This window comes from Leucoraja erinacea, chromosome 2 (genome assembly GCF_028641065.1).
Source record: "Leucoraja erinacea ecotype New England chromosome 2, Leri_hhj_1, whole genome shotgun sequence".
NCBI classification, from domain to species: domain Eukaryota; kingdom Metazoa; phylum Chordata; class Chondrichthyes; order Rajiformes; family Rajidae; genus Leucoraja; species Leucoraja erinaceus.
The window spans coordinates 63293508-63313641 of NC_073378.1; the positions used below are offsets into that span (position 1 = coordinate 63293508).

Consider the following 20134-nt stretch of genomic DNA (forward strand, 5'->3'; position numbering starts at 1 on the left):
TAGCTGAGCTTATTGTTGTAGTTCCCTCTGGCTGAACCAAGAAACTCTAAGCATTGTATTACAATAAGCTCTGACAAAGCACTTCCACAGCTGCTTGTGTCAGTCTAAGATAGAAGACCCCAGACCACACACGAATTGAGACTAAATGATAGCCTTGCCAGGGAGCTTCATAACTAACTGCCACTGTATAAAATTATTCAGTCACGCCCTGCAAAAGGAGGAATCTTGGAAACCCAGAGCCATAATATCCTGTTTTTGCATCAGCCCTCAATGTAAACCCCTGAAATATATGTAACTTGGGATCTGGAATGGAAGGAAGAACTCACAGGGAAATTAGAATCACAGGGAAAATGCCACTGGTCTAAGTGTTGGAGCAGCGGGCTTCAGATCTCCATGCCCTGATACACTTCATCATAGGGTCTTAAAAGAAGTGAGAAAGCTGATGTGATGATTTTAGTTTTTCATAGGTACCTAGATATGGGGAATGTTCCATTCAATGGGAAAGAGTGAATTTAAATTATTTATTCAGAAAGGGAATCTGAAACCAGAAGAGTTAGGGCAGCACAGTGGAGCAGCTGGTAAAACTGTGGCCTCACAGGGCCACAGACCTGGGTTTGGTCCTGACTTTGGGAACTCGCTGTGTAGAGTTTTACATGTTCTCCCTGGTGTGTGGTTTTTCTCCAACATCACAAAGACACGCGGGCTTTGTAGGTTAATTGGTCTCTGTATCTTGTATGTAGGGAGTGGTTGAGAAAGTGGGATAACATTGATAACAAGGTATTCAATAAGATGCTACAACAAAATTATTGTAGAAATTAAAAGATTGCGATGTAGTCATCATTGGTGAAAACATTAGTGACGCAGTGGTGCTGGTTTTCGACGGGAACGGTGACGGACACACCACACATCTCTGTCCTCCAGTTCCGGCAGACTTCCGCCACTGGAAGTATATAATTTTGGTGTGTGCTTTATCATAATTCCTTACAATATTATGTATGACAGTGATCGCAACTTCTACTGTAGTGTGGATGGCCGTTGGCTCTCTAGAAGCTCATCTGTCTTTGACAGATCTTGTTTTTGGTCCTGTTGGGTTCCACAGTCTCCTCACCTGGCAAACCAGGCGGGGGAGACTGAACTGTCCTCCCTACGTGATGTTAACAGTAGGGACGACAGTTCAGTGAAAAGCCATTGCTTTCTTAAACGTAGCAAGCTAGGGTTGTGATGGATTGCTTCTGCTGCTGAACCTGACAGAAAAAATAAAGACAGGAGACTTCCTGCTTCCTGTGTGCAACTGACCTTTAACAATAAAAATCCAATAGATGGCGATATTGCGCATAAGTTCCAGCATAAGTTCCCCGCCTGTCATCGATAAATGCCACTATTAACATCCGCTAAAGTAACCTCAGGATTCTTGTCTCTCAGGGAGGAGAAGAATGACTTCAGAGACAGGTCTCAAGTTCCAGCAGAGGACAGAATAGAGACGGTTTAGTCACCGACTATCCGACCATTGAGCAGGTAGCACGGAATTACATGGTACCCATGGCGGGAGGAACTCCCCCTGACCTGACGTAGGATGTTATATATTTGTGTGCAAAATAGATTGACTAGCTAATAGGAAACAGAGGTCAGGGAAAAATATATTAGTCTGCCTGCTTTCATAGGCCAAGGCATTAAGCATAAGAGTTGGACATCACTTTGCAGCTGTACAGAACATTCTGAATCATTCTGAAGGAGAGAATGGATAGGCTGGATTTATTCTCACTGGGAGGTAGGAGGCTGGAGGGTGATCTTCTTGAGATTTATCCAAATATGAGGGGTATTGGTAGGATAGATAGTCTCATTCTTTTTCCCAAGGTAGGGGAGTCTAGAACGAGAGAGCATAGGTTTAAGGTGAGATGGGAAAACTTTAAAGCAAGGGGTAACATTTGCCACAGAGGATGGTGGTTATCTGGAACTAGATGCCGGAAGAGGATGTTTACACCAGTGGTCATAGCCTCAGAATTAAAGGATGTTCTTTTCGGAAGGAGATGAGGAAGAATTTCTTTAGTTAGAGGGTGGTGAATCTGTGGAATTCTTTGCCGCAGAAGGCTGTGGAGTATATTTAAGACAGAAGGTGGAAACCACCTCACAAATGACCCATCCACTTGCTCCTGTTAGCCATCTCTTGTTCCATCTGTGAAGAGTTTGTCGCTTCCACATTGGCATCATTAGGCAACTTAGAACTCTCAAAACTGGAGTTGAAGTAAATCATTCTTGATCCTGAATAACTATGGAAGAAGACAAAGAAAGAATCCACTGTAACTTTGCTAAAATACCTTCCCTATGCCATTCAAGGCCACGGTCACCCCAATGTGCAAATCTATAAACAAATGATGGTATACTATTTTCTGTAGATGCTTCCGATTTCAAACTCTGTTGCTAATTCGATCGACCCATTGTTTGTCTGCTGCAGCGGAGTTAATGTTGAGGTCCACTTCACTCTGATGATCTTGTCAAGTGATATTAAGTAAATCAAGGGAAGAGGAAAGGAAGGGAAGGATTCAAACAGGGATTTGTGGAGATGCCAAATTCACTGGTGAAGAAGGGGACATTGTCATTGGGCAATAGAAAAAGAACACGAAGTTGGTCATTCAAGTTCAAATTTATTGTCACATGCACCAATTGGTACAATGAGGTTTGAGTTACCATACTGGCGTATGAATAAAAAGAACACAATAGAATTTAACATAAACATCCACCACAGTGGAATCAACATTCCTCACTGTGATGGAAGGCAATAAAGTTCAGTTAATCCTCCGCCTTTTGTTCACCCGTGGTCGGGGCCTTTGAACCCTCCGCAGTCGCCCCTATGGACAGCCCGATGTACAGGCCCTCTTGCCGGGATGATCGAAACTCCGACGTCGGGAAGGATCGGAACACATTCTCCCGCTTGAAATTCCCGAATCGGCCGCTTCATACCGGAGACCACGGCTTCAGATGTTAAAAGTCCACAGGACCCGCTGGACGGAGCTCCAACACTGGTGATCCTCGGCAAAAGATCTCAGGCTCCGCGATGTTAAAGTCAGCGCCGCACCTGCGGCTAGAAGCTCCGCAGACCACAGCGCCACCATGTTAAAGTCAGCAGGCCCCACGGTCGGAGCTCCAACACTGGCGATCCCGCAACTAGGATCCCGCAATGGTAATTCCGCGCTGCGCCTGCTCTGGGCCGGTCTCCGGTCTGGAAAGGCAGCGCCAATCCAGTTGGTAGGCCGTGAGGAGGGCGAAGATGCGACATGGTGAAAAGATGCATCTCCGTCCACGTAAGTGACTGAAAAACGGCTTCCCCCTATTCCCACCCCCCACATAAGACATATTGAGAAACATTAAAACATACATTTAGACGGACAAAAAAATCAAAAGGACTGCTGGCTGCTCTTTGATAACAACAATGATGACGGCAGATTTGTACGGGTAAGGAACAGAAAATGAGAAGGGATCAGCAAATGTGGAAACCAGGCAAAACCATCATAAGTTCATTTTGGAAGCAGGTAAAGAGAGCAGGAGGTCGCCCCCCATACAAGGGAGAGCATGAAATGAGGTCAGGCAACACTTACTGTAAAAGTTAAATGTTTCAGAATGATGTTTCATCATAGCAAGTACATGTGCAGTCAATGAAAAAGTATTGACCTGAGATGTAAACTTCCTCCATGACCAGTTGAGAATGTTTTTATTTTGTGATAATGGAGATAGAGATATGGTATCAAAGAGCTATACGGTATTGAAACAGGCCCTTTGGCCTAACGCATTCATGCTGACCAAGTTCCCTTCCTGAGCTAGTCCCATTTGCTTCATATCCCTCTAAATCTTTTCTATCGATGTGCATCCAAATGTATTTTAAATGTTGTTTGCACCAGCCTCTACCATGTCCTCTGGCAGCTTATTCCACAAACCCACCACCCTCTGTGTGAAAAAAACACCTCTCAGGTCATCTTTAAATATTTCCCCTTTCACCTTAAATCCGTGTCCCTTAGTCTTAGACTTCCCTATCCTGGGCAAAAGCAACTGTGACTATTCACTTTACCTATGCTCCTCATGCTTTTACATACCTATATAAGTTCATCCCTCAGCCTACAATGATCCAGGGGGGAAAGCCTCAGCATACCCGGTTTCTCCTTGGTCCTCAAGCCCTCTAATCCCAGTAACATCCTCGTGAATCTTTTCTGTCCCCGTTCCAGCTTGATTATATTCTTCCTATTTCTTGGTGACAGAACTGCACATAATGCTCCAGGTGTGGTCTCACCAACATTTTGTACTGTTATAACATGATGTCGTAATTGCTCTGCACAGTCATTAATCCTTTTTCACCACCGTGTCTACCTGTGTCACCTTCGGACTTTTTTTTAGGAAGGAGACGAGGAGAAATATCTGTAGTCAGAGTGCGGTGAATCTTTGGAATTCTTTGCCACAGAAAGCTGTGGAGGCCATCAGTGGATATTTTTAATGCAGAGATAGAAAGATTCATAATTAGTACAGGTGTGAATGGGGTTTATGGGGTTAGGAGGGAGAAATAGATTAGCCATGATTGAATGGTGAAGTATACTTGTGTTTAAGAAGGAACTGCAGATACTGGAAGATCGAAAGTACATAAAAATGCTGGAGAAACTCAGCGGGTGCAGCAGCATCTATGGAGCGAAGGAAATAGGCAACATTTCGGGCCAGGTCTGACGAAGGGTTTCACCCCGAAACGTTGCCTATTTCCTTTGCTCCATAGATGCTGCTGCACCCGCTGAGTTTCTCCAGCATTTTTATGTACCTCCGGTGGAGTATACTTGATGGGCTGAATGGCCTAATTCTACTCCTATTCCTTATGACCTATTTCAGGGGACAATGTATCCCTGGGTTTCTTTGTTTTACAACACACCCTAGAAGTCTGCTATTTCGCCCTGCCCTGATTTGCATGTTTGAGTTAAATTCCACCTGCCAACATTTGGCCCACTTTCCTAATTGATCTAGATCCTGTGGCAATCTTAGATAATCTTCTTCATTGTCCACTCTACCACCAATATTGCAAAATTACTAACCATGCCAATTACATTCTCATCCAAAATGTTAATATAGACAATGAATATCAGTGGACCCAGCACTGCCCCCTGTGGCACACCCTTTGGGGAAGTTGGAGTTTGGGAGGAGAAGAGGTAGAATAGGAAGACACAAGGTCTTCCGAGCCCAATCATCCATATAAAGAGGGCATAACTAACCGCACTGACCCATCCACACCACATTTGTGCCAAACCCAGCAATAATTGCCTGAAATTTACTGTTCACCAGAATTTTTTCACACAAATGTTTTTTTCAATTCTCTTACAATGAGAAACTGAAATTTTCCAGATTTAACTTTGTATACTGCAACCTTAAATGTGTGTTCCCTTATAAACAAATAATTTAATTGAAATCAGTCAAACATTCACAAAGTACACCTTGCAAGATGCTATTTTATTTTAAAAGTTTATTCATAGAATACTATAAATAAAATCATCTGTAGTTCTATCATTCTATAAATATTATACTTTGAAGAACAGTTGGAAATGCATGTTAATGCACTAATAAAGAAACCATAATAAAATGTGAGTGGCTATATACTGGAGAGCGAGAGGTCCAGCCCATCCAGCGGTCATTTTTAGTTTTTGTCTTCTTTTCCCAGTACAAGCCATTTGGAAGTAGCAACGTTGTTTCTGGAAGCTGATTTTGTTAGCAAAACAATTCTTTTATGTTTTTGTCTCCTTTCTTTGCTAGGAATTCCTTCGCTCACATATTTCTTGACTGAAAGGTGCACTCATACACTTTGTTTATGCTTCCATCAGAATGAGATCGCATTAGAAAAGTCTGAAGAGTTACAATTCACAACATACCTATATTTTGAAAGATGCAAAAGAAATTCAGCTTACAAAATATTAAAGCATCATGTTTGCAGGACTTGGAACAAATGTTTGTAACACAAAGTTGCCAGATTTCAAAAGACTACAACCTGAAGTGAATATATACAAATATTTTACAGATCTATCATTAACTGAAAGGGGAGGCTTAGAGAGCAATAAAATACATTAGAGCATAAAAGCACACTAACACTGTGATTTTTGTCTGCTTACATTTTTCGTTATTTTTACAGATGTATTTTAATATATTTAAACTAGGTAGGATAATACCTAAAAACAAGGCAGCAGGAGATTTCAATCAGGCAATTTAAACATTTTTCTTTTATCACACAGAGAGTGGTGAATCTCTGGAACTCTCTGCCACAGAGGGTAGTTGAGGCCAGTTCATTGGCTATATTTAAGAGGGAGTTAGATGTGGCCCTTGTGGCTAAGGGGATCAGGGGGTATGGAGAGAAGGCAGGTACAGGATACTGAGTTGGATGATCAGCCATGATAATATTGAATGGCGGTGCAGGCTCGAAGGGCCAAATGGCCTACTCCTGCACCTAATTTCTATGTTTCTATGTTTATTACCGTCCCTCAGTGTAATTTGAAGACCCGATTAAGTATAGGGATATACTTGCCTCAGATAGGTTGAACTTTTTAATCCTGAAATATTTTTTTAAGGTTTGAATTTCAGCCACTACAGTATATGTGTATGCAGCTGAGAAATATGCACTCACCCTTGCTCCATTTAAACACAGCCATGTCTATAACTTGAAGAGTTACATTCTGGCTGTGAGGTTCAACAGGAGTTAGCCTTCTCACTAACAATACTGTAATCTTTTCTTTCTGGCATTTTTAAAAACTCTTTCTCGCTGATCAAGTTACATCAACATTTATTTACATTTCCGCCCAGTGTCATTACACATAAACAAAATAGAAAAATGAAACTGCTAAGAAACAGAAGTGGATGCACATTCACAATAATTATACCTCAGGACTCAAAACATTGCATTCAAATATCACTAATCATGTTTTCTTTTTAATATTTTTTCCACAAATGGTAGTCACATTAAAATGTAAATAAAAACAACTTTATTACATTTCTTAAACTAACGGATTGTGAAGGAGAGAAATTAATGCTTCTTATAGCATTCTTAACCCAAACTCTGCTTTGTGTACTCAATAAAGTTAAGTTGTGGTACAAATACATAGCACAGAAGCAAAGTCCTCCAACTCCAACTCAATTTAGGAAGCAGCATTTGATGCAAGCTGACCCATAGTGTCAAACATTAAAGAAAATTGCATCCGATCCATGCTGTATGCCCCTTACAGAAATCTAATTTGGTGCTCTGCATTTGGTTAGAAAACCCCTGCATTAGCATAGTTTTCAAAGGGAGCAGGGACAAATATTGTTGAGTAAAGGCTATATTGTGAGTAAACATTCGGAAATATAACTTTAAAGGTGCTTCATGTGATGGATTATTTTTGTATGGAATGAGTTGGCAACAACCTGGCCAAATTACCTTTGAAGGTAATTATACACTAAGCAGCCTCTTGATATTGTCTTGATGATCCAATTCAAAATGAATTCTTTCAAACATCTGAAATACTGTTGGATTTATCAATGACATTTACTCATCAAATAAACAGTCACAAATAGACATAAACTGTGTACAGGTAAATGGTCAGTCTCTTCTGTGGTCAAACAGCAGAACTCTTTTTAAATACCTTTATTTTTATTCATATTTTTTGCTAGCATCACAACCCTGTAGATATACAAAAATATCACTGCAGCAAAATAATTTTCTGACCTTTTAAAACAAGAAAAAAATATGGGGGCTCTGAAAATTCCTTCCTTGATGCTCTTTAAAAGTCTTTTAAGTGGAAAAATCCATATCAATCAGCCGAAAAAAGATCGCCTGCAGAGGGCAATGGGGCCAAGCCACCTGTCACATTGGGAAGCTGAGACAGATCTGGGAGGCTCTGGATATGGGACTTGAGTTCTTTTCGCACTTGCGTCACCTTGGCCAGTTTGCGCTTGTACTCCTGTGAAACACAGAAAGTTGCACATGATCATTTAATGGAAATACTTACAATTTGTTAAAGTTAGGATGAATTTCCTGACCAGCCTTGGAGGGCATCTACCGCACACGGTGCCTCAGGAAGGCCGTCAGCATTCACAAAGACTCCTCACACCCTTGTAATGGACTGTTCGAACTACTTCCTTCCAGCAGACATTACAAGGCCTTCTACGCCCGCACCTCGAGACTCAGGAACAGCTTCTTTCCCAGAGCTATAGCTGCTCTGAACCGGCCCTGCTGAGTCCCCCCCACCCCCCATGGACTGTCTCCCTCGGATGGTCACGTCGCACAGACACATCTGCACTTTAGTCTGTTTTTACTATTTTACTGTTGTAATGTTCTTTGTACAAACCATGTTCTCGGGGTGTCTAAACCTAAATTTTAGTAGTTACTTAAGTTATGATGTCGGATGGAAGCTGCATACCCAAATCTCGTTGCACTTATGTGCAATGACAATAAAATATATTATTATTATTATTATTATTATTATTATTATTATTATTATTATTATTATTATTATTATTATTATTATTATCCAAAGGGGTCAGTGATGGAAAATCAAGTATCTCCACAGCTTGCATCTACATAACATCAGAAAATCCCTTGCAATGTCAACAAGCCGCTTTCACTCACTTTAATAGGTAGGGTGGAAAAAACATCTCAACAAAAATGGAAAATCTGCCACACTAGCATGAAACTAAAGATAATTTTGTGGTCAGGGATTGAGTTTGCACTCATTTGATTAAAGAACTCACACCACAGAGGAACTATCACATTGCCGGGAGAGTCCATTTGTGCTGTAGGTTATGGAACAATGAAAGAAATTAGATTTTCATTGCATTAACCAAGGTATTAGGATTTTGTAAGTTTTTCACTGTATCTCTGTGCATATGGCAATAATAAACCAATATCAATAATACCACATGATTAGAAAAAATGAGCTGTTTTCACATAAGGACAGGAGTAACTCAGTGCTGGAGTAACTCAGTGGGTCAGGCAGTATCTTTGCAGAACATGGATAGGTGAAAGTACGGACAGGCAAATGTGCGGAGGGTAATAGGTGGACACAGGCAAGGGTTTTTTAAATCGCCGATTGGTTGGAACAAAGGCCAGAGATTTAAAGCAGAAAGTGTGAGAGACTGAACAGATGCAAATTGAGGATGTGAGGGTGAGAATAGGGAGGGTGAGAGAGGAGCGATGTTAGAAGTTACCTACATTTGGAGAATTCAATGTTCATACCTTTGGTTTGTAAACTACCCAAGTGGAACACGAGGTGCTCTTCCTCCAGTTTGTATGTGGCCTCACTCTAGCAATGGAGGAAGCCCAGGACAGAAAGTCAATATGGGAATGGAAAGCGAAGTTAAAATGGTTAGAAACCCAGAGATCCACTAGGCCTTGGCGGACTGAACGCGAAGAGGTTGCCGAGTCTATGCTTGGTCTTGCAGATGTACAGGAGGCCAAATCGGGAATACTGGATGCAGTAGATGAGGTTATGAGATGCATGTGAACCTCTGTCTAGAAGGATTGCAGGAGACATAAATGCAACTCTTCAATCAGTCTGTCTCACACCTTCTGCTTTAATCTCTGACCTTTGTTCCATTGACCATTCGCCTTTCAAAAAAACCCATTGCCTGCGTCCATCTATCACCTACCACGTTGTGTCCTGCCTTTCCTTTCTCTCAGCTTTCTTACCCTCTCCCCATTTCCCCACATTCAGTGTGACGAAGGGTCGCAGCCCAAAACGTGACCTATCCATGTTCTCCAGAGATGCTGCCTGACCTGCTGAGTTACTCCAGCACTTTGTGTCCTTTTGGCTAAATGACTACCTTATTTCAGCACAACCACCCACTTTTGTATCATCAGCAAACTTGCTAATCTTGCCCTGTATGTTCTCATCCAAATCACTGATGTAGATGGCAAAGAGTAACGGGCCCAGCACCGAACCCTGAGGTACACCACCAGTAACAGGCCTCCAGTCCGAGAAGCAACCTTCCACCGTCACCCTCTGCTTCCTTCCATGATGCCAATTTGCTATCCATTCAACTATCTCTAGTTGAATCCCATGCGATCTAACCTTCCAGAGCAGTCTACCATGCGAACCTTGTCAAATGCCTTACTGAAATCTATGCATACTCCGACAGCTCAGCCCTCATTGACCTTTTTGGTCAGACTTCAAAAAAATCAAACAAATTTGTGAGACATGACCTCCCACGTACAAAACCATGCTGACTACCCCAAATCAGCCCTTGCCCATCCAAATGCCCAAATAACCTATCCCTCAGAATACTCTCCAGTAACTTTCCAACTACAGATGTTAAGCTATAGTTCCCATCATTTTCTCTGCACAAATTCTTGAATAGAGACACAACATTTGCCTCCCTCCAGTCTACCGACACCTCTCCTGGATTTAAAGATGACATAAATTTCAACCAGGGTTCCTGCGATATCCTCTAGTTTCCCGCAATGTCCTCGGATATATCTGATCAGGCCCTGGAGATTTGTCTACCTTAATACATGACAGTATCTTCAATACCTCTTTGATGGTAACACTGACTACTCTCAAGACATTTCCATTATTGCCCCAAATTCCTCTGTCCTACTGTCTTTCTCCTCTGTAAATACAGAGGAGAAATACTCATTGAGGACATTGCCCATCTCCTGTGGCTTCACACAAAGGTGACTGCTTTGATTCCTGAGAGGTCCTACTTTCTCTCTAGTTATCCTTTTCCCCCTTATCTTATTGAAACATATAAGATTGTTAAGGGTTTGGACATGCTCGAGGCAGGAAACATGTTCCCGATGTTGCGGGAGTCCACAACCCGGAGCCACAGTTTAAGAATAAGGGGTAAGCCATTTAGAATGGAGACTAGGAAACACTTTTTCTCACAGAGAGTTGTGAGTCTAGGTATTTCTAGGAATAATACAGTAGGTGCAGGATCAGTTCATTCCTAGGAGGAAGAAAGATTCCAAGGGGAGAAAGGGACGACCTGGGCTGACAAGGGACGTCAGGGACAGTATAAAAATTAAAGCGAAGAAGTGCAACGTAGCAAAGATGAGTGGGAAGCAAGAGGATTGGGTAATGTTTAAGGAACAACAGAAGATAACCAAAAAGACAATACGGGGGGAAAAGATGAGGTACGAAGGTCAGCTAGCCAAGAATATAAAGCAGGATAGTAAAAGCTTCTTTAGGTATGTGAAGAGGAAAAAATTAGTTAAAACCAAAGTTGGACTCTTGAAGACCGAAAATTGTGAATTTATTATTGGGAACAAGGAAATGGCAGATGAGTTGAACAGGTACTTTGGATCTGTCTTCATTAAGGAGGACACAAACAATCTTCCTGATATAGTAGTGGCCAGAGGCTCTGGGGTGACAGAGGAACTGAAGGAAATCCACATTAGGCAGGAAATGGTGTTGGATAGACTGATGGGACAGAAGGCTGATAAATCCCCAGGGCCTGATGGTCTGCATCCCAGGGTACTTAACAAAGTGGCTCTAGAAATCGTGGATGCGTTAGTGATAATTTTCCAATGTTCTATAGACTCAGGATCAGTTCCTGTGGATTAGAGGGTAGCTAATGTTATCCCACTTTTTAAGAAAGTCGGGAGAGAGAAAACTGGGAATTATAGACCAGTTAGCTTGACATCGGTGGTGGGGAAGATGCTGGAGTCAATTATAAAAGATGAGATAGCCGCACATTTGGATAGCAGTAACAGGATCGGTCCGAGTCAGCACGGATTTACGAAGTGGAAATCATGCTTGACTAATATTCTGGAATTTTTTGAAGATGTAACTAGGAAAATGGACAAGGGAGAGCCAGTGGGTGTAGTGTACCTGGACTTTCAGAAAGCATTTGATAAATGTCCCACATAGGAGATTAGTGGGCAAAATTAGGGCACATGGTATTGGTATTGGGTAGAGTGCTGACATGGATAGAGAAGTGGTCTCTCTCATCTTGACAGCCAGAAGGGGGGCTACGTGAGGATGCTGTTCATAAACTTCAGTTCAGCCTTCAACATGATAGTCCCCACCAGACTGGCCGAGAAGCTACTGGAATTAGGGCTCAACACCCCCCTGTTGGAGGAACACCCTGGACTTTCTCACTGCCAGGCCCCAGGTAGTCAAGATGGGAGGGAATACATCGAAGTCCCTCACCCTGAGCACAGGATCACCCCAGGGTTGCTTCCTCAGCCCCCTTTTGTACTCCCTGTACACACATGACTGTGTGGCTAGGTTCAGCTCCAACTCAATAATCATGTTTGCTGATGACACTGTGGTGGTGGGCCCGATCTCAGACAACGATGAGAAGGCCTACCGGGAGGAGGTGGCTGATCTGGCACTCTGGTGTCAGGACAACAGCCTCCTCAAAAAAATGAAGGAGCTGATCATGGACTTTAGGAGGGCACATCATCCGAGGATGTACACACCATTGAGGATAAATGGGAATACTGTGGATAGGGTGAACTGTTTTAAATATCTGAGAGTCCACATCTCTGAGGATATGACACGGACATCACCCGCCGCAGCACTTGTGAGTAAGGCAAGGCAGCGCCTTTACCACCTCAGGCAATTGAGGAAATTTAGAGTGTCTCCGAGGATCCTCCAGTGCTTCTTTTCAGCGGCTGTGGAAAGCATCTTGTTCGAAAATATTACAATCTGGATTGGGAATTGCTCTGCCCAGGACAAGAAGTCTCTGCAGAGTAGTGCGTTCGGCAGAACACACTATGGGAACTTCACTCCCCCCCCTGCAGGAACTATACATCAGGAGGTGGAACTCCAGAGCCAATAAAATCATGGGAGACCCCTTCCATCCCTGCAACGGACTGTTCCAGCTGCCACGGTCAGGCAAACGCCTCCGTTGCCATGCTGTGAGAACGGAGAGGATGAGAAGGAGTTTCTTCCCAGAGGCCATTAGGACTGTAAACTCCTATCTAACCAGGGACTAATTATTACTGTACCACTCTACTGCTTTTTTTTAAAATTGCTGTTTTTTTCCATTTTTCCTTCCGGCCCACAATATTTAATATGTAAAAGAATATGTGATTCTGTTCCATTCTGTTTGCAGTTTGTTTGGTTGTTTGTTTGTTTGTCTTTTTGCACAAAGTCCACGAACATTGCCACTTTTCATTTCACTGCACATCTCGTATGTCTATGTGACAAATAAAACTTGACTTGACTTGACTTGACTTGGTTGGCAGACAGGAAACAAAGAGTAAAGATTAACGGGTCCCTTTCAGAATGGCAGGCAGTGACTAGTGGGGTACCGCAAGGCTCGGTGCTGGGACCGCAGCTATTTACAATATACATCAATGATTTGGATGAAGGGATTCAAAGTAACATTAGCAAATTTGCAGATGACACAAAGCAGGGTGGCAGTGTGAACTGTGAGAAAGATACTATGAGAATGCAGGGTGACTTGGACAGGTTGGGGAAGTGGGCAGATGCATGTACTTCACACCCCCCCCCCCCCTCCCCCCAGCTCACAGTCATTTGGTCGCCCCCCGCCCACTCACCGTGGGCCCAGCAGCCCGCTCGCCCTCTCTCTCCCTCTCCCTCCTCCTCCTCTCTTTCCCCATACTCTCTCTCCCCCCTCCCCCCTCTCTCCCCTCTCCTCCCCTCCCCCGCTCCCCAGAGATGTGTATGTAATTGTGTGTGTGATGTTCGTGTGCGTTTCACATCTCCTCGAAACCACGATGCGCTAATGGTGAAATCTTTACATATTCTGAATTTACGCCATGAATTTACGCCATGATGTCAAAAATCGCCTTATCTGAAAATTCCATGCATTATTTTCCAAGGTATTTATGAAAATGTTCAAACATCTCAAAAAACGTGGGAAAAAACAACTGTCTTTTGCTTATTCCCTGTGCTTAGCCCTGATCACAACATTGTTGCTATCCAAGTACACTGAGTTCTGCTAGCTAGCAAGTGCAAATGCATTTTTTTTAAAGTTTAAAAATGAGGGAGGGTGCATAGGGTGAAATGAGCAGCCCCTGCGCAGTTGTCGGCTATGGGTGAGTGGTGGAATATTGCGTTGGGGAACGGGTTGCGTTGGGGGACCAGGCCTCCCGTGTGACAGGGACCCAACGACACTTGATCTAAATACACTTTGGTCTGGTGTATTTATAAAATCTTTTGGGATTGTCATCAATGCTATTCGCCAGAGCTATCCCCTGGCCCTTATTGCATTAATAATTAATCTTACTTGTCATGTGTCATGTACATTTTAAAGAAACTAATTTGCTAATTGTTACATTTCCAGCTTAATCATAAATTATTCTAGTAAAAATGTCCACTTTGGGAGTAGGGCTTTGGCTGGGCAGCATTTGGAGTATTGTGTGACCACCCCATTACAAGAATAATGTGGAGACTTCGGGAAGGGTGCAGAGGAGGTTTACCAGAATGATGCCTAGATTACGGGTATTAGCTATTAGATTGGACAGACTTAATTGCAGGGAGTCCTGATATTATTATGTGAGAGGCATAGAAAGGGTAGACAGTCTGAATCTTTCTCCCAGGATGGAAAAATCAAACAATGGAGGACATAGCTTTAAGGTGAGAGGAACAAAGTTTAAAGGAGATTTGCTGCGCAAGTTGTTTTACTCAGAGGATGGTGAGTGCCTGGAACGTGCTGCCAGGATTGTGATTGAAGCAGATAAGTGATTGAAGCATTTACAGGACTTTTGGATAGGCATATGGAGATACAGGGAATGGAGGGATATTGATTATGCGCTGTTAGATAAGAGATGGTCTTGACAACATGTTCGGCATGGACATTGTGGACGGAAGAGCCAGTTCTTGTGCAGTACTGTTCTATGTTCCTCATTCTTCCTGCCTGAACTCTCATCTCTAAATTCATGTTCAACCTCTCTGTTTTTTTTTTTTTTTTAATATTTTATTTTATTAGAAGTAAGCACAGTCATATGGCACCAAAGTGCCTAATATATATTTTCATAATACATTTTATGTACAACTTCTTTTTTTTTTTTTGTTACATTGAAAAAAGATGAGAATAAGAAAAAGAGGTTAGATAGTAAAGGATAGAAAAATGTGAAATATATAGTGTGTGAAGAAAGAAAACGAGTAAATGAAGAAAGTTGAGAGAGAAAATAGTGAAAAAAAGGAGATCATTATTTATAGTCTTGACCAACCCTCGTCCAGTCCTGAAACAGTTATTTTTTACAATTGTGTTGCACCATATGATTCCAAAAAAACGACGAATGGAGACCAACTCGTTATGAATTGGTCTGATTTATCCATTAGGAGGAATCGCATTTCCTCAAGATGAGCGGTGTCCAACATACTTGCAATCCACATTTTAAGCGTTGGTATTGATGTACCCTTCCAAAATTTAAGTATTAATTTTTTTGCTATTATTAAACCATAATTAAGGAATAGATTTTGAGATGTGTTCAATTTATTCCCATCTTCCATTACACCAAATATAATCATTTCAGTATTAGGTTCCATTCTTGTCTTGAATAATTTTGTAAGTATTTCAAAAATATCATTCCAAAATCTATAAAGTTTTATGCAGGAAACTAAGGAGTGTGTTATAGTTGCCTTTTGGGCTAGACATTTATCACAAGTGGCGGATATATTTGGATAAAATTTGTTCAATCTTGTTTTTGAATAATATAATCTATGTACAATTTTAAATTGTATTAGATTATGTCTTACATTAATTGAACATTTGTGAATATATATCAGGTATTTTTCCCATTTAACCTTCGTAATTTTTATCATTAATTCCCGTTCCCACTCTTCTCTAAGTACCTCTGTCGATGGTAGGTCTATATTTAGAATACTATTATATAAATAGGATATTAATTTTTGTGAGTCCGCTTCAATATTCATTGCTTCTTCCAATAAGTCAGGAGTTACTTTTTGATATCCTTGTATATATTTTTTCACAAAGTCGCAAATCTGAAAATATTTAAAATATTGGTTGTTTTTCAATTTAAATTTTAATTGTAGTTGTTGGAATGATAGTAGGTTTCCTGTTTCGTACATATCCCTGATCCTTCTAATTCCGAGACTTTCCCATTGGTTATATGTCTTATCAATAAGAGATGGTTTAAATAAAGGGTTATTCGCAATTGGCATTAACAGTGATAGGTTTCTTAATTTTAAAGATAATTTTATTTGTTTCCAAATTCTTATTGTACCATATATAAATGGGTTCTTCTTATATATTGTGTTATTCAGTTTTTTTTGGGGGAAAAGAGGATCGTTCCTATATTACAAGGATGACAATCCTCCTTCTCCATTTTTATCCATTCTGTCTGTTGTGTAGAACTATCCAACCAATAAATCGTATTCTTAATATGCACTGCCCAGTAATAATACATAAAATTCGGAAGTGAAAGTCCCCCGACCTCTTTTGGTTTACATAAGTGTTTTTTTGTGATTCTATGTGATTTATAGTCCCAAATATAATTTGTAATGTTAGAGTCTAATTTAAAAAAAAAATATTTTGGTATATATACCGGTATAGACTGAAATAGGTATAGTAATTGTGGTAAGAAGATCATTTTTATTGCATTTATTCTACCTAATAATGATAAGGGAAGTGTTTTCCAAAATTAAATCCGTGTATTAAGTTTATTTAATAAAGGTATGAAATTAGCATTGAATAATGCTTTATATTTTCTAGTAATCTGAATACCCAAATATTTAAATTTTTCTGTTGCGATTTTAAAGGGGAACTTCAGTAAGTGTGTAGGTTCTTGAGGTTTTAATGTCATGATTTCGCTTTTGTTCCAGTTTATTCTATATCCAGAAAAAGACCCAAATTCCTCTATTAAGTTTAATAAATTTGGTATGCTCGTTTGTGACTTTGTAATATATAAAAGTATATCGTCTGCATATAATGAGATTTTATTCTTTGAGTCCCTGGTATTATAGCCCTGAATATTCGGATGAATTCTTATACTTTCAGCCAGGGGTTCTATCATAAGGGCAAATAGCAGGGGTGATAGTGCACACCTCTGTTAAACCCATGCAGAATGCTATCCCCATTTCCCACTCATTTTCACCCAATTTGTTCCCGCCCTTTTTGCCCACGTCCTATTGTCAGGCATTCATTGAGTTTTCTTTTCCTCCAGTATTCTAATCCCAAAACTACCTTCCTAACATCTTGCTGATCCATCGTCCTCCACCCTGATGCTATTTCCAATCTCCTTTTCTCCATCTGGGCTCCATCACTTAGTTTCAATCTTTAAAGGCTTTCTTTACGGATTCCATTTCCAGTCTCCAACCACAAACCTACAAACCTGTACGTCTTCGGAGTGTGGGAGGAAACCAAAGATCTCAGAGAAAACCCATGCGGTCACGGGGAGAACGTACAAACTCCATACAGACAGCACCCGTAGTCGGGATCACACCCGGGTCTCTGGCTCTGCAAGCGCTGTAAGGCAGCAACTCTACCGCTGTGCCACCATGGTTCAATTCATGAAAAATTGAGTAGGAACTACTAACAGTAATGTTAATTAAACTACATTACGGAGATAAATCACTGGTGGACTGGAACATTTATTTTTAAAATCATTTGGAGTGTACCCGTTCGGCTTTGTGGAATTCTATTTAATATCTCTGTAGACTTGCAGTATTTTCTAGGTGGTGCTGCAGTGGGCTACACTATGTTAATGATGTTATACATGCATTACTGTCCTGTTCTGTCTCCCAAGAAATTGCAGTTGCACTACAAGGCCTCTTAAGAACCCATTAGATCAAATCAACAGCACCATGGCAATCAATATTAAACTGCAGTTGTGTAGCTTATTCTTACACAATGTTGCAGCTGTATCAGCCACCAAGTAATGCGACCTAGTGGGGTTTCCACATACTTTATCACAATGACTATTTCCCAACTCAAACTTAAATTTGCTAATCATGATATAATGGACATCACCTAGTCATTACCTGGTGATGGTCATTACCTAGTTTGGGCACATCATTTATGCCAAGTATTTGCACTGCAGTATTAAAAGGTGTGCTACAGGCTGAACTGTTTAGCTGAGAAAATAAATCAAAACCCTGCCTGTCTTATTAGATGGGCTAAAAAAACAAAACAATCATTACCCAGAAGTGCAGGGGAGTTCCCAACTTTCACATCACTGTTCATTCCTGAAATAATGCCAACAAATTAGATTATCATATTGCTAATTTTGGAATTGCACTTTATTCCAAACTGGTCACCCTTTCACCCACAATGACTGCCAAAGCACTTCTGGAGAGCTCTTAGGTGGCCCAAGAAATCACGAGGTAATAAAAAAATGTACATGAAAGCAAATTGGTTTTATGAGCACAAATGACGATAAGAGCAATTGATACCAGTAATAATGTTTTGCCCGCTTCCCTTCATCCGTTCCCAGCCCGATCCTCCCCCCCTCCTCCCCCCCCCTCACCTATACGCTTTGCTCATTTTACAGCTTTTAGCCACTTAGTTTCTCTCAGGTCAAGTGTGCCTTGCCCACTTCCATCATGTCATTTGATCCATTGCTCTCTAGCTGCTGATCACCCTTCCCTGCAACACTCTAACCCCTGCTCCACGGAGTCCAACAGCCATACTGCCTGAGAATTGCAGCCACCTCCCCTCACCAGATAATCTTGGGGATACCTCACATAATCAGTGATGCGGAGGTGGTGAGTGGGAAGTCAAGTTTATTTTCATGTACACAAGTAGAGTGATGTATAAGTACAATGAAAATCTTGCTTGCAGCAGCATTACAGGCACATAGACAATATACAAAAACATAAATAAAATATGAATTGTACACAAAGTCGATAAAACAGTGAAAAGAAAGACCCTGCAAAAATCAAGATATTAGTGTAAATAATGCAATTAGAAAACAATTCCATGGTAGTGCTCCGTAGTTCGGAATGTTCCGTTGCGGAGGTACGATTTGGGTAGGATTTGGGTCATTTCAAGAGCTTGATAGTTATAGGAATATGGGACTTCAAGCTACTGTGCCTTTTGCCAGACGGCAGCAGCTTCCAGAGGGCATGACATGGATGGTGGGATCTTGCTCCTCACATAGAGGCAGTACCTCACATAGATGCTTTCCATGGTGGGGAGAGCAGAGATGGTCCATCCAGCCTGAACCACCACCTTCTGCAACCTCTTGCATTTGTGCATTAGAATAGCAGAAGACTCCTGAAATACCCCACCGAGCCAAATGACCAGGGGGGGGGGGGGGGGGGGGGGGGGGCGCGATGCTGAGAGCAGAGAGGAACCTGGCAGGGGGCCGCAGAGAACAAAGAGGAACCTGGCAGGGAGCTGCCGAGAACTTAGTGGGACCGGGCGGATGGACGCCTGCAAACACGTGCAGCGGCAGGTCTGGTTCGCCATTGCAAGAAGATAAAACAGTACTAAGTCCTTTTGTCGGCACCAGAAACATGGCGACACTGCTTACTGCCAAGGTAAAGCCTGCTGGATGTTTTTACTTGATTGTATGCAAAAACAAAGAATTTTACTGTACTTAGGTACACGTGACAATAAAGTATCATTGATTCATACAAGGCCATGAGGCAATAAGTCAGGATAGTTTCGACAGTGAATCTGTAGAAGTTTTTTAATTGCATTCGGTAACAAGCCAAACTTCTTTAAACTTAAGTAGAGACATAGGTGTGCCTACATGATTGCATCTATCTTCTGGGCCCACGACAGGCATCTGAAATGTTAATGCCCAGGAACTTGAAGCTGCTAACTCTCTCCATTGCTGACCCACGAATGAAAATTGACACACGGTCTCCTGGCTTCTTTATGAAGTTAACGATTAGTTCCTTGGTTTTGTTGCCAAGATGTCGTTGTTGCAGCATCACTCAACCAGATGTTTTATCTCTCTCTCCTGTACATTGGTCCATAGCTACCTGTGATTTGACCAACCAGTGGTGTCATTGGTGAATTTATGAAAGGCATTAGAGCTGTGCTTAGTCATACAGTTGTGTGCAAAGAGAGAAGCAGCTTTGAGTTGCATCTGTGCTCATGGTTAATGAGGAGGAGACGCAACCAATCTGCACTGAATGAGGTGCGCTACTGGGGAAGTCAAGGATCCCATTGCAAACAGTGGTACAAAGACCTGGTTCTTGGAGCTTAGTGATTAATTTAGAGAGATTGATTCTGTTGAATGCCAAAGGGCGGCACGGTGGCGCAA

General features: G+C 41.6%; 1 protein-coding gene across 2 annotated transcripts in view; it reads right to left on the minus strand.

Annotated features, from left to right (window-relative positions):
- Positions 1-5491: 5491 nt before the first annotated feature.
- The window catches only part of LOC129710817 (regulation of nuclear pre-mRNA domain-containing protein 1A-like), a 66815-nt gene continuing 52172 nt past the window's right edge, over positions 5492-20134 (minus strand). Inside the window, exons 7-8 of one of the 2 annotated variants that reach the window (XR_008725735.1) lie at positions 7709-7943; positions 5492-5888 (exon numbers count right to left, since the gene is read on the minus strand). Coding sequence is in view for 1 of the 2 variants with exons in the window: in XM_055658075.1 (XP_055514050.1) it covers positions 7794-7943 (150 nt within the window). In the remaining variant the exon portion in view is untranslated. Of the gene's footprint in view, positions 5889-6974; positions 7944-20134 lie in introns of those variants that run through there. The other variant, XM_055658075.1, reaches the window with a different exon arrangement.